At 51.0% G+C, this 15,337-nt stretch overlaps 1 protein-coding gene across 2 annotated transcripts in view; it reads left to right on the top strand.

Annotated features, from left to right (window-relative positions):
* LOC309415105 (CBP80/20-dependent translation initiation factor-like) overlaps positions 1 to 15,337 on the top strand; it is a 114,154-nt gene that overhangs the window by 85,058 nt on the left and 13,759 nt on the right. For both annotated transcript variants that reach the window (XM_082012551.1, XM_082012550.1), the window contains exon 9: positions 11,315 to 11,470. In XM_082012551.1, the coding sequence (XP_081868677.1) occupies positions 11,315 to 11,470 (156 nt within the window). The remainder of the gene's footprint in view (positions 1 to 11,314; positions 11,471 to 15,337) is intronic.

Genomic DNA, 15,337 nt, shown 5'->3' with positions numbered 1-15,337 from the left:
AGGGCAGCACCTCTCTTTCTTTCCTGGGAAGGGGGAAGATGGCATAGCCTGTGCTTTGCCCATCCCTGGCATCGCTCAGCCACAGGCACACAGGGTACGGGGGATGCTCTTGTGCTCAACAGCAAGAAATCTTTTTCTTTTTTTTTTTAAAGGATTTCTAGCTGAGCTGCAAGAACTTGTAGCAAATTCTGTCTCCAACTGCATAGGTTTGATTGACGTGCTCATGCACAGGCTGCCCTGAGCGGATTTTGGCTGGTCTTTACAGCTGGCCTGCTGTGGTGGCACCCCGGTCACCTGAGAGACAGTCCCGTGGGACCTGCAGTGTGAGTGTCACAGCGTGGGCGCCCTCAGCATCCTCCAGCCAGGCTTAGGCTGTTTTTCCACTGCTGGGTGTTTTTGTGTGTACCTACCTGTCAAAATCTGTATTTGGAGAATCAATGCTGCTGTGGAGTCCACATTCCCTTTACCTCCCACATGGGTATCATTTTGCACAGCCTCATCTTATCCTGCTGCTGACATTTAAACATGCAAATGCAAAATGATGGTGTGAAGTGGCTTTGGTGGGACAAGTCCCGGGAGCGGAGGAGCCAGAGGATATGCAGAGGGTGAGGAATGAGACGCATGAAAACTGTTTCAGGTCCCAGTCCCTTGTCTGGCCGGGGCTGATACCGGTGCAAAACGCAGCATCAGGGTCTTGAGGGCAGGAGCAAATGATGCGTGGCTGGATGATGCCACCCCATCATGACATGTCCTCTGGTATCATCAGCAGTGCTGCTACCCATGGGGTCCCCCCCATGCTCTCACCCCCTGGCCAAGCGTCCAAAACCAATGCTTCCTTCTCACCTCCCAGTGATAAATTCCTCCACTTTTTTTTTTTTAATTACTATTGCTCTACATACTATTTTTTTTTTAATAAAGAGGGGTTAGGAGGAGCATCTCTGGCAGCGCTGAGAACCCAAACCCACTGATACCACCTCCAGTCCAGGAGCAGCGGGAACTGAAAGCGAAGGCAGTGAGAGCAAAGTGTGGGGTGGCTAAGGAAATAGTGTCAGGCTGGAAAAACAAAACCTTTCCATTTCTGCTTTGTTAACAAGGGTAAGGTGTGTTCCCTTGCATCTCTTTAATATTCCAGCCCATGCCATCCGGTAGTCTTGCACACTGATGCTCACAGCCAGCCACTCTGCCAATATGCTGTAAAATATGCTGTGGTAATCATGAGCATCCCTTTAGAGATGGAAAGCTTGGAGGGATTGAGGGATTTTGCAGGTTAATGTTGTTTTCTGCAGCTCTTCTCTGTAATCTCTGCTTTTCTGGCAAGGATGGGCAGCTTCGGAGGCATTGTAGGGTGCTCTGTACCTGCGTGCTTAAGAGGGTGAGCAGAAAAGATTAGTGCATTTCTTATATCCCTTTAAAAAAAAAAAAAGGCAAAATACAACATTTGCTATAGCAGAAGCTCCATGGCTTTGTAGGATTTGTAAATATTAGCCCCTGAGAAAGATTTTTCTGAGCTCTTTTGTGTAAATAACATTTTTTAGCAGACTGGTACTTCACCCCCAGGTCCTGGCTTTCAATGGTCGCTTGTCCCCATTCCAGGGAGCCCAGAGCTGTGTTTCCGAGCTCCGCTACCCGATGCCCATCGGATGCTTGGCCACGGCAGCAGGAGAGACGGGGTGAAAAGCAGACAGAGGAGATAAGAGAGTTGTCAGGCCCTTTGCTTTCCAGCATGTTTGCTCAGCGACGTTGAGTGCTGGGCCAGAGCCACCACCTCCCTGCAGACTAAACAGTTGCAATGTTTTCTCCCATGACCGAAAGAATTTAGAAAAGGGTCCCGGTATGAAACTTTACACGAACTCTGGGTGCTATGAATATCTCTGGCTGGGAGTCTGTTAACTCCTCCAGTTCCCCCCTCGCCCGTGCAGTTCAGTCTCTGGGCAGATGAAGGGAAAACCCATCCCACGATGAGTCTGGCCAGCTGCCTGCAGGACCCCTGCGGTGCTCTCCCACCCGCCGTATTTTCACGCATCCATCTTTCCTTTTTTTACTTTCTTTTAAAGGAGAAAGCCAAGATCTCTGGCCATAATGGAGCTCTGGAGCCCTCAGCACAGGAGAGACATGGACCTGCTGGAGCGGGGCCAGAGGAGGCCCCAGCAACGCTCCGAGGGCTGGAACCCCTCTGCTGGGAGGACAGGCTGGGAGAGCTGGGGGGTTCAGCCTGGAGCAGAGAAGGCTCCGGGGAGACCTTCCTGCAGCTGCCAGGGCTGAGAGGGGCTGAGGAGAAAGGTGGGGACAGGCTTTTTAGCAGGGCCTGTAGTGACAGGACAATGAGGAACAGTTTTAAACTAAAAGAGGGTAGATTTAGACTAGATTTAAGGAGGAAATGTTTCACACTGAGGATGGTGAACCCCTGTCCCAGGTTGCCGAGAGAGGTGCTGGATGCCCCATCCCTGGAAACATCCCAGGTCAGGCTGGACAGGGCTCAGAGCAACCTGCTCTGGTTGCAGATGTCCCTGCTCACTGCAGGGGGGTTGGACTAGATGGCCTTGAAAGGTCCCTTCCAATCCAAACCGTCTTGTGATTCAATGACTGTGTAATGCCCCATGCCTCCTGGACCTGTTCATAGCCATCTGTGTGTGCTGAGGTCCAGCTGAAGGTTGTCCACTTTCCTGTACCACCCAGCTCAGGGGCTTCCACTTCAGGGGCAGGTTTTGGGGATGGGAGAAACCACTGGGGCTTCATTCATCCATTGTTCCTGGCTTGTAGAGAAGCAGAGGTCAAGGTTCATTGTCTTGCACTCCCCAGCCAGCTCAGCAGACTGATGGTCCCACCCCATGGTGAAGCACCACCAACCTCATACTCTCTAGAAAGGTCTTAGTGTCCCACAGGGAAAGCATCCTGCTGCCAGCTCCCAGGCACCTAGGAAAACCCCTCCTAGGACTGAGCCCATGTAAACCAGGAGTGCCCGTGCAGAAAAGCTCCCGGTGGCAACCGGGATTAGCTGCCTGCTTTTTCTCCCTGCCTGGTTTCGTTCACCTGCGGGCAGGCTGGCTTTCAATGGGCGCAGCTTCATTTCAAGTGCGAGTGGAATTTCTCCAGCCACGCTGCCTGGATGAAGCACTGCCTGCCTCCACGGCCATTTTTCCTCCTCTTAGACCCCTTTTTGCAAGCTTGGCCCATCCCCATAGACCCCTCAGCACCTCTGCCTTAGAAAGAGGACCTGCTGCATGCACAGAGCTTAAAATAAGAATGCAGCCTGCTGGCAAAATCCGGCTGGTCCCTGCGGCATTTGCAAGCAGGACCCATCCATCAGCCTCCATTGGGGTCCCAGTCATTGCTCTAGTTGGCATTGGGTGTGGGATGGGCATTTTTTCAGGCAGAGAAGTGGCCTCTGAGCAGAAGCTGGGGATGGTGTTGGGGCTCAGACCTTGTCCCAAGGTGGGGAAGGTCTTGAAAGCCGCCCATCAAGCCATCCCCACCCATATAAAACAGCCCCAAACACTTGCTTGAGGTGTTCTTCAAACTGGCATGGTCTTACACTGAGCTCATGCTTTGGGGAACGCAGCCTGTGGGCTGGGAGATTTATACTAATCTATTTTTCCGTGCAGCGGGGGTGCTAGCACTGCTGTGGATTCTGGGATGGGCAGGGATCTGCTGTGCTGGATCCCCTCTCTTCCTGCCACCCCCGTGTAGCAGGGAGGGGATGCTTTTGGGGGCATGGATGCTTTGCCCCGTCTCAGGGAACGGCTGCCTGGGAGAGGATGCACAGTGTCTCCCAGTATCCAAAAGTGACCCGAGGTTTTTCCCACACACACTCGCAAAGGCAAAGGGCACATTGCTGCCTCAGGGTTCCCGCAGCACCGGGACCTAAATGAATGTAACGAGGATCTTCTGCAACACTCCAGAGAAGCAAGACTGCCAAGCGGGAGCTGCTTCCTCTGGGCATTACATCCACGGGACATCTGCCGGGCCAACAAATCCAGCAATGAAATTCATTTCTACTTCTTCCTGGTCCCTTGTATCCCACCAGTCCCCCTCCATGGGACTGAGAGGTTGGCTTCTGGCTCTCAAAGTTATCATTCGTTACGTGTGTCCTGCTGTCTGTCCGTGTTCCCCTGCTCACTGTAAGGTCCGGCTGGTGCAGGCGATGACGTTTTGCTGTGCGGTTGTATCTGGGTTCATGGGATAACGGGGCTTTAAAGTGGCGATAAACTGCTGTTAGCCAGCTGAGCTGGCTCCCTGGCATGGGCTTGGGGATCCAGAAAGGTGCTAGATAGGAAGGGCGGCAATAAAAGTTAACGAGGAAGGTGGCTCTGTCACCTGGGTACCACTGGAGGAGGTGCTGGCAAACATCCTCTCGTGAAGCCACCGGAGCTCACAGGGCATCCTGCTCTCTTTTCCAGAGTACTTCTGCTCTGTCCATTATCCCACTTGAAAATCATTTGGAGAAATAGTCCTGCGGTAACATGGTATAAGCCTTGGTAACTCAGTGGAGATGCGAACATGTTCTGGCAGAAATGAGATTTGCTGCAATTCAGCGGTAAGCTCTGCTGCCCTGTGGGACACGGTGACTTCCCAGGAGGTGGCCACATATCAATTTTGATGTTTTCCCCTCCACGAGAGAAAAGGAGGACATACTAGGAAACCAGGGGATTTCCTTGGGGCTCCCTCTTCTCCTCACTCTGCTTTCTCTGCATTCAGAGGGTCATTAAAGATTTTTACACCATGGTGTTTGGTGTTCGTGGTGTGCAGACCATGCTACTTCCCCCTTCTGGTCATCTCAGAGCTTCCGCTGAGACAGTGCTCCAAGATCTCTAGCAACTGCTAGGTTAACAGCAGTGCTTTTCTGTTTGCACATCCATCATCATGGACATTATCCATCCATCAACACCCACCTGGGTGCTTTAAATCTCAACTAAATCAATAATTAACCGCTTGCATCTCTGCAGCCCCTGAGGGCCTCAGAGGCATCGCTGGCTCAAGCCATGAGACGCCCACAGCGAGTGGGTAGTTGCTGTTGATCCCAAATTTGGAGCCAGACAGAGAGGTCGTGGTGAGACCAGGGGGCAGAAGGTTCAAGTGACCACCCACTTGGTCACCTCGGGGTGTTTGGAGGCATGGGAAGTACCCACAGCTCCGGTTGGCTCTGGTTATCAGCTGCCTAGGTTACCCAAACCTGAGGAGTTTAAAATTCGTGGATGTTCCTAATCCTGGGAGTTTGCTTAGCATCTCCTTTAGAAAAACCAGGAGTTTTCTGACCTTACTTTCCCCTTCCTGTCCAAATACTTTTGAGAGGAATAAGCACTATTGATGTCCATCTGATGACTGCAGGATCTTTGGTGAGTTGTTCTTGTAGAATTGGTCAGTGACATTTAATGGAAGTTATGTATCATCTGGTGGTCGGCTGATGGGTGGTAGGTGCCCTCGGGGTGGAGGTCACAGCCCTGGTAACCTGGACCTTCACCATGCGATGCATTTTGGAGACCTCTGCGATTAGAAACTTTCACAGAGCTGTGATTATCATGAAACCAGGTCCATGCTGAAGGCCACCGGTAGGATTTACTGCTCTTCCCAAAGGGTCCGAAACACCCCGAGAAAAAGCCGGTGCACGTTCATCTGGTGCAGACCCAGCTTGGAGGAAATGGCGTGATGGAAGTCTGTGGGAGTGAAATGCCTCATGGCTGGGTGAAGCCGGGACCTTTGCGAGGCTGGGCACAGGGTGTCATCCATAATTTAAAAGCTTTATCTGCTTTAAATGTCAATAGCTCCTTTGTTGGAGTAATAATAATTGCTGTGATTTGCATGTCTCAGTCACACGCCCCTAAGCACTTTGCAGAGGAAGATGAGTAAATCGTTCCCGGTTGCCAACTGGGAAATGAGGGTACAGAGGTGGTGGGAGCCCACACAGGACTGGAAATAAATCTTAGTCTCTTGTGCTGCTGTTTCCCAGTCCTGTATGGAAGCTGTTGGCTCAAAGCAGGTTTTCTATTGTTGTCTTACTCTGGTTTGTCTTATTGACCCTGTGCTGGCAGTAGCACGGGCAGGGATGGTGTGACGGGATCTCAGTATGGCTCAGTCCTCGGAGTGTCAGCGGGGTGCAGGCAGAGAGGCCAGGAGTGTTGCTGCGGGTGCTTGGAGGAAGAGCAGAGCCCATCTCTGGTGGTTTAATACAGCAGAGGAGCTTGTGTAGTGGTATCCATGTGGAGGGAGATGTTCCTGATGAAGCTGTGGGTGGTAGCTCTACTTCAGAGGCACTCAGTGAGACCCCGAGCATCCATGGGTGGACGTGTTTGATCGCTCCCTGGTGCTGCCACAGGTTTCTCCAGCACCTCCAGAGCTGCTTCTGAACACCAGTGCTATAAACTACTCATCTCACCGGGTTTTACTCCCCAGAAAGCAAAGCTACATTCCAGAGCCTCCTCCAAGCCAGGACCTAAATACAAGTATTATTTAAATTATAAACAGGGAATAATGCAGCAGTGTTAAATGTGCAAAATGTCATTTATTGGAGCCCTTTCTAGGAGGGTTTGAGGAGGGAGCAAGCAGAGGGTGTGCTCGTCCAGGAGAACTACAAGGGACAGATGCTGTCCCAGACTTTACCCGCCAGCTCCCTCCTCCAACCCATTTTGTTTGTCTCAGGCCCTTTCCAAAGAGCCATTTAAGGCTCCAGCCTTTTGTAGCACATTGCCAGTAAGATCAAGTATTTAGCACGGCCTCTCTCGGCTTTTTATATAGTGCCTAACACTGATATCTAAGCGTTATATATTTCTTTTTGCACAGTATTTCTGACTCAGTATTTCCTGCCTCCTTGACAATGACCAAGTAAACAGCAGAGCTGACCGAGGAAGAGCCCTGTGTTTACAGAGCAACAAGCCCAAATGTGTCTTTTTTTTTTTTTTTCCCATCAGAAGGTGGCAATGCTTAAATTAACCCTCATTTTTATCCCACGCTAAACTTTTGCCCTCTAACTTGCTGCTGACAGAGTCAGCCGTGAGTTGGTGGGCCCGGATCTGGGGAAAAGTTATTTGGGACTCGTCTTTAAAAAAGTGTGGTGAACTCCCAAGGGATGAGTTTTCAGCTGCAGCTGTCTGGGCTGGAGCGAAGGCTTAGATCCGATGGCAGAATGCTGCTTCTCATCCCGCTTGAGTCTGCTGCCCACCAAAAATGGCAGAGGATGGATTTTCTTTCTCATCCATGGAGTGGCCAGTCCTCTTGGCTCTTCTGGCTTGGTCCTGGTCCTGGAAAGGTCTCATGTCTGGGCCAAGAAAGGATAGCACTGCATGAGCTGCATCTACACTGAGGTGAGGAGTGGGCTTTCACTTGGGTGCAAGGGTGGAGAGCCCCAGGATAAAGGCATTTTCTATTTCCATTGCTGGCAGGAGCTTCAGCCAAGCTTCAGTTCATCCCCAACAGGGGATGTCAGAGGGTGGGCTGAGCCGTGGCCCATCTCTATCATGTGTGAACATGGGCCACCCCTGACTTACTGAGCCTCGCCATGTGTGATGAGTGTGATGAACGTGCTTAGCCTTCAGGTTTATGCCTCAAGCTTATCTTGTATGAAATTTCTTTAGAGGTCCTCTTGGCATCCCCCCACTTGCCACATGGTTTCCCAATGAACTCTTCTCCCAAACCAGGCAGAGAAGGGAGGTCAACCCTGCTACCTGGTATAAATACATTTTATTTTAAACTATAGGCACTGAAGGAAGGTCATCCAGTAAATGCACCCGGATTATCTACAGGCAAGGGCACCCCCAAGTTAGTAATACAATTTGTGTTTAAAAATACAGCCAAACTGATGAAAGATAATTTGCTTGCTGCCCTGACATCACCACCTAAGCATGGGGCAAGCCAATCCACAGGTTATTTTTATATAACTCCGTGAGGCATTTCCAGAGCAAATAAAGTTCATTGGGCAGGGCAGTGACCCGGCCGGCTAGTTTCAGCACTCCTCAGCCTCCTCAAGGCTTCTCATCGGTGGTGTGGAGGTCTGCGGGTCAGGGCACAGCTCCATCGGATGTGCCCCGGGCACGTGGGACGTGGGTTTTGTTCTCTGCTGAGCCGCTCTTCGCTGCCGGCCAGCTCTTCACCTCTCCCACGCTCTTGGTCTGGCTCATCTGTTTTGGTTGCACACCCTTTGGAGAAGCGATTGACTTGCTCTCCAGATTCTCCATGCCAGGTGTGATGGGTCGCGGGTCCTGCTGGAAGCATGGGCAATGTGCAACCAGGTGAATCGCACCCATAACTCCGTTGACCAAGTTACCTACATGACAGCAGTGGTCTCCTCAAACATGGACACCGCAAGGGAAGTGGGACACCTCTGCACGGGCAACTTGCCCATCTGTGCATGCCATGGTGCTGGTCAAACCTGCTGTCTGAAGGCCAAATTTAGGGACAAAGCTCCCTGAGCCAACTTCCTCATGTATGCCATGACACTGGCGTAGCATCGCACTGCGGGGCCAAAGCAGATGGCTATCTCAGGATGCTTCAGGAAAGCCCTGGCACTGAAAGTCTGTCTACCATGGAGGTTCAGCTCCTGGCAAGCCCAACTCTTGCCTGTAGGCAGGCATGGCCCCAAAAACGTAATTCCTACCTCTGGCAAGATGCTTTTCCTACTTTGTCAAAGGTATCGGTATCCCCCCAGCTTTTGCCGAGTGCACGCAAACAGTCTCCTTTTGTGAAATTCGGCTCAATGGAGCAAAGTTACTCCCGCTGCAGTATCACCTTCTGGGTGACAATGTTCACGGTGACTTTTGCATCCATCCCACTTTCCATCCCCTGCTCTCGTTCTTCATGGGGGTCCATCAAAGTCTGCCAAGTTTTTTTGTGATTTGGGGGGGTTGGGAGAGGACCCCAGTCCCTTTTCTTTTGCAAGGGTTTTCTTCAGCTGTAAAGTTGGGGGCAGAGTGTTCATTGATGTCTCTGCTGGGTGGCATCACCCCCCAGGTGCCATAGGATGAAAAAAGAGGGTGCTGGCTGGTGGCATCCCTTCCTGCCCAGCTCCTGTCCCAGCCCTGATGAGTTTGGTTTGGTGGTTGTTTTATGGAAATGTTTTGGTTGGTTGGTTGGTTTGATGAGCTTTTTTTACAGAAAATATTTTTTTTAAAGAGAAAACATTGAAAAGTCAGTTTTCTCCCTTGCAAGGCTGCGGAGCAGGGCGATGTGTTTGAGGCGGGAATGGGAAGGAAGAGAGTTTCCTGCGGTGGTTTTCATTCCTTCCCAGTAATCTGGGACCGCAGAGCCCATGTGGTTATCCTGAGCTGCTAGGAATTTCCCAGCATGCCCCAGGGATCCCGAAAGACGGCCGGGCTCCCCAGGTGCGTCAGTGTGGACCTTCCCGGGCAGGACAGGGGGGCTGCTGGGGGCATCCAGCCTGCGATGGGCCGGTTGGCTTGGGGGCTGGAGCCAAGGGGATGCTGCATGAGATGCAGGAGGGATGGAGAGCTCTTGGGGCATCAAGGAAGAGCTCCAGGTTTCAAAGGATGCTTTTTGTCCCAGGGCAGAGGTGGCTGGTGGGTGGACGAGGCTGGAAGTCCCCGTCGCTGCAGATGAGGGGCACGGGATGCTCTTCCGTGCTTTTTTTAATTCCTCAGTAGTCAGGATGTCATTTCTCTTTGACTTTTTTTTAATTAAAATTGAAGTGAAAACTCCAGAACGAGTAATTTGGTAACCCTGGGGTGATAACCTGAGCTGGCAAATAACTCTCTCCACCACCACCGCCCTGGGACTGGCTGGATAATGAAAGGACGAACTCTACAAACTCCCCCAGAGAGTCTGAAAGGACCCAACAGGATTTGGCTGCAGGTTGACTTCGGAGTCGCAGACACAGTTGGGCAATTGCCTTATAGAAATGGGTGTAGAGAGGAATTAGTCATCACTGTTAGGTTAATAAGTGCCTCAGTGATTTTACAAGTCTTTTTCCTGCGTATGCAAATATATTATTTTTTTTTCCTTTTGTAATGAAACATATAAATAGCTCCCGTCTTGGATCTTCTGTGCATACGGTTGTGTCATGAAAATAATCATCGTGCTTTTGCCTGGCTTTCTTTAGCGACTGCTTTACTTACCTTTGTTTCAAAAGAAACATCTCCCGTGTGTTGTCCAGGGCATGAGAGCAAACTTTGGTGTGGTGGCTTTTATAGCTCCCTGGTTTTGCAGAGTGCAGCTGCCGGTCGGAGCGTTCGCAGCAGCAAAGCCCTTTGTCTCAGGCAGCAGGAATAAACTGAGATGAAAAAGATATAACATAATTTATTTAGTTGCTGGATTTCAAATGTTGTGCAACCCACACTGGGAATACATAGTGTTGAGAATGAACTTGTCCTGTTCTTTAATTTTCCCCTACTTACTGTCTACTAATTTTTAATAACGAGGAAAGGTCACTATGGAGACAGACAAGCAAAGTCGCATGGGACATCTTGTGAGAAGCTCTGCAGCATCGCTGAGAGCCTGGGGAAACCCTCTTGGCTCTGAGTGCGATGCACTCTCTTGTGCCGTCCTCTAGAAAGGTTTTTATTTGCTTTTCTATGTTGTCCCTTGCTCTTTACCACACGCTCCCAACACACACATCCCTTTTCATATCCTGCCTTTGGGCAAACCCCTTTTTTTCTCCCCAGCTGGAGGACTGATGGGGATGCAGCTATCTCCCTGCACGCTTCCTCCTGATGTTGCTCCATAAATCACGTCATTCGGATAATCCTTGGTCATGGCAACCATCAGCTCAGGAGCAGGGTGACCTTTTAATGCCAAGCCCAGGCTGCCCTGATCTTCTTCTGGTCGGGCAGGGAGCCAGTCTCTGCCGTAATTTTGTGAGACCTCAGGGAGCAGACAGGCCATTAGGATGCCCCTGGCCAGACACTGGGTCTGTTGAAGATACTGGAATGAACGGGCTGAGCAGGTCCACCTGGACCACCAAGCCCGGAACGGCCACCAGCATTCATTGTGTTTCCCCTGCATTTCATTTAACCTCTTTGTTGCGGCTTTTATTCGATCTTGGTTGTGTATGTGGAAAAAAGTCCCTGTGTCTGTCCGAGGGGGAGGGCAGGGCACGGGGGACGCCGTCTCTAGCGCAAGCCATGACAGTTATTGCAGGGGTTGGTGATATTTCTACAGTACCTGCTTTCTGGTGGCTTTGCTGTGTTGAAATTCCAGCCACTCCGCGTGCGTTGAGTAATCTCCCCGCTGTTACTAAAGAGTCAGTCTGTCTGTCTTCCTCCCCCCACCCTGAGTTTCAATTTCCTCCTAATTCTCTCTCTAGACAGCCGTTGCCTCTCCCATGGCGATGCGGTTTTGCTGATGCAGCCTGTTGTCTCTGTCCCTCTTGCAGAAGGATTTCACCATGCGGGAGGAGTTGCAGCAGCGGGACGTGGAGCGTTGGCTGGGGTTCATCACCTTTCTCTGCGAAGTCTTCGGCACCATGAGGAGCAGCACCGGAGAGCCCTTTCGAGTCCTTGTCTGCCCCATTTATACCTGCCTCAGGGAGGTAAATGCCTTCAGAGTTTGTCCTTCTCTGTCTGCGGGCCGAGCCGTTGCGTTGCAGTGCTGAGGTGCCCATGTTTCGTAGGTATTTGCTTGATGATGCCTAGAGGTTTGCTTTGCCAGCATCTATACTTCTCACCCCAAACGCACCTACATCTGCAGGGATGCTTGGATTTTCCTGCATGTTGTGTTTCTGCTAATTAAAAGCACGTGCTCCAAGCAAGACACCTTTGTCCAAGGGTTTGCAAAGCCCAACAGTTGGGATTTCAAACCCAACGTTTGAGTTTGCAAATCCCAACGTTGCGAAAGTCCCCACCAAAGGGTCTTGGAAAGCTTCTTAAAAGCAGGTGAAGCCACCTGAATAGGTGAGGTGGACTGAGGGGAGGAAAGAGGGAGAGAGATGAGATCCCATACGTCCTTACTCCCCACCTAGTGCAGCAGAAACCCAGCCCTGCCACCAGGATTGGGGACATTTCAGAACCTGAGCTCCTGAGCTGCCCGTGGTTCAGGGTGGTGGCAGAAATCTGGGTGAGGACAAACAGAAAAGGCAACTCAAGTGTTAATGTTCAACAGAGTGGGAGAGGGCTTTCCCCCATCCTGTTTTAAAGATGGTTTTGTCTTCTGCTGCTGTCTGTAGAAGGCTTTCTCAGAAAAACCTGCCTCGTCGCCCAGGGTTAGAGCTGTGAATCTCAAATTGTCACTAGTGCTTCTTGTCGGGCCGTAAATAACTTGCTGCAAAATAAGTTATCTGCTAGACCTTGGGCAAGGAAACTGCCAGTGATGACTTTTTTACACGCATGGGAAGTTTTCCCTGAATGCAAACACATCATAAAGATTCTGTCTTTGCAGTAATACTGTGGGTAGAGTTCACAGACGGTGACTGTAGCGGTGAGAAAGAGTCCGGGCATCATGACGAGGCACACACATCCAGAGGAGGAGGTGGGAGAGAGATGCTAAGAATAGCCTAACTTCCCCAAAATGTCTGCCCACAGTGGTATGTGTCACCTTATGGGGAAGATCTTGGCGTCTAGCAAAGTCCCCGTTCCCCTCAGCTTCCCATCACAGTCGTGACACAACCCAGCCCTGATTCTGCCAGGATTTTTCCCTGCCCACTCCTGTCTGCCCTTGCTGTGCCGTCACAGTCCCTCTTGTCACCTTGCTGGTACGTGGGGACAGGGTGGCGATCTAGAGGTCCACGGAAGGACATGAATTTCACATGTCAGCGATATTTTTTGCTACAGGGCAACTCCATAAAAAGCCTTTACTAATTATATCGAGACGTCATGCAGAAATTTGCTTCTTAAAACTACATCTCTCTGTTCCTTAGCAGGACAGCTCTGTCCCCATGGTGGGGTTTGTCAGAGAAGGCGACTCTTAGCTTAGCTGACATGGGTGACCCTGAGTCTTCCAGCTTTCCTGCCCCAAAATGAGTGATCTGTGACTGATCGCTCTGCAGGGTTGTGATCTCGATTCACGCCATTGCTCTTCGATGGCTCTGGGCTGGGTTTTTGTCTTGCTGCTGTTTCTTGCCGCTGTCAGCTAATCCTGTCGCATGGGACAAACCCAGGAGAACAGGACCATCTCTTTGTCAGCAGTGATAGGTGCCAGGCTCTGAGGTGGTTGCCAGAACAAAAGCCAGACTGTAGACACAGCCGAGGAGGTGGTAGTGAGCTCTTCCAGCTGCACCCAGGAGAGGACAGGGACATTTGTGCAGGCTGGCCCTGCCGGGTGCTCCACGAGATGGTGGGAACTTCATAGTAGTACAGGGTGCTCATCCCTTGGTGAACTTCATGAAGCACGTGCAGTGGGTTGGTGTCCCAGGGCAGGAGGGGATGTCACCATGGCCCAGCCGGTTTAGGACCTCCACTTGCCTTGGGACAGGTTCACAAGGTGTAGTAGAGCTCATCATGGTTTTTTTCCCCTTCCTGCTGATCAGCACATACGTCCCCATGTGCAGTCTCAGCCCCTCGCCCATAACTCCTTCCTCCTTGGGCATCCCCCAGCAGAGCCCCTCCGTGCTCCCTCTGCCTCCATCCACCCATCCTTTGATGGATAAATCATTTCCAGAGGCGAGATAACATCTCTCCCTCTGCCTGTCCTTTCAGCTCCTCTTCCTTTTTAGTTTCTCTGTCTTTTTTTTTTTTTCCTTTTTCCCTTTTCCTTTATAGGTTAGGCAGACTCAGCCAAAGGTCAGCGAGGGAGTGAGCAAGAGGAAGGGGAAAGTTGCCTGATGACTGAGGCAGGAACATCTCTTCCCTTCCCCCTGTAAAGCTTCCTCTCTTCAGCTCCTTTCCTTCACCCCCCAGTAAAAGCTTATTAAACGCCATCATTAATTGTGGAGCTGGGCTGGGTGGGAGGAAGCAAGGATGGCAGCAAGGACATCAGTGCTGGGTAGTCCAGTGAGGAGAATCTGGGGACGTGGCTGGGACATCGGGTGGCAACGCCAGTGTTATTTATTGAGCGGTGTGGATGGGTTGGTTTTGTGGGCTGGAAAAAAAAAAAATTGAAAGAGAAGTTCATTTCAGGCGAGGCTGGAGTGATAAATGCTGGGATTTGCTGGTTAATCGAACGAATGTTCATCACTGTCCTTGGGGACACAGGCTGTGTTTTGATGTCAGCCATGGGAACCGGTGTTTAATCATGGCAAAGGAAATTTGGGTCAGAGCTGCCGCCTCGCCCGGGCAGTGTTTCGGGAGCCAAGGGAGTGGCTGTGCCCCTTGGCACAAACGTGGCTGACACCAAGCTCCTGTCTCTGTGCCCATCGCCTGAGCACCCTGTTTGGGGCGGGGGGAGAAGGAAGGGTCTACCACCACGTCCAACATGGTGACTGCATCTTCCAGGAGCTGGATTGCCAAAGAATCAAAAAGTTTAATTTCCAGAACCATTCTGAAGGTTTGGGCTGAGATTTGTGCAGGCGGAGGGTGTCTTCACAACAAGGTTGGTCTAGGTCAGCGTTGGGATTTTAGGCAAAGAGATGGTTTGCCAAGAGAACTAAAAGGTGGGTCCAGCTCTCATTAAAATTGGTTTGATGAAGGACAGTGAGTTTGGGTGGTGCTTTGGATTAAAACACTTTTTTTTTCTTGGAATAGTACATAGTTGAAGTTGGAGAAGGGAAATGGGATACCCAAGCCCAGCCCATAGATCGGCATTGCAGATGGCTGAGGGAAAGGAGGGATTTTTATGGCAACCAGAGGAGAGCCCCTTGCAGATGAGAAGCAGAGGATTATTGCAGCCGTCAAATCTGGGGAGCTTGGGAAAAAAATAACAAAGCAGAGAAGTTAAATAGAAATGAAAGAAAGAGCTTTCCTCCTATTCTTCCCTCGGAGCTTCAGGGAATCGAGGGCGAGCTGGACGAGGGCGTTGTTCCCAGGGAAGGGCTTTCCCTGGGGATGGTTGCACTGCAGCTGGGGCACCGCGGGCTTGGCCCTTGCGTGCTTCCAGCCCTTGCTGTCCTTACATGGGACCAGTGGTGGCATCTTCCAGGACCACGTTCCTCCTCTATTATCCTCCTAGGCTTTTGTCTAGCTCAGTCAAAACACTTTTAGCATTTTTAGGAAATTTTCCTGGCTCCCACACTTGATGGTCTAAGCAAGAGGGATGTTCCACTGTCTTCTCCCAGCCCTACAGCCATGTGCTCTCAACCCTGGCCTCATTTTAATTCTCACAACCATGCCAAATTTGTCCCTGTACGTCTCCTTCTGCCCCTCCAGGATGGTGGGGAATGAACATGCTGACATCTGTGCTGCCCTGAAGCCTCTGCCCCAAGCCCAAACACCAAGGACTACATTCAGCCCCACTCCAACAATACTTCATGTTGCACATCCCCCCCAAACCAACTAAAACCAGGACAACAACCAAGAGACTTTGGTTC

This window comes from Phaethon aethereus (assembly GCF_964289735.1).
Source record: "Phaethon aethereus genome assembly, chromosome: W".
In the NCBI taxonomy this organism is placed as follows: domain Eukaryota; kingdom Metazoa; phylum Chordata; class Aves; order Phaethontiformes; family Phaethontidae; genus Phaethon; species Phaethon aethereus.
This window is presented reverse-complemented; position numbering and strand designations above follow the sequence as displayed.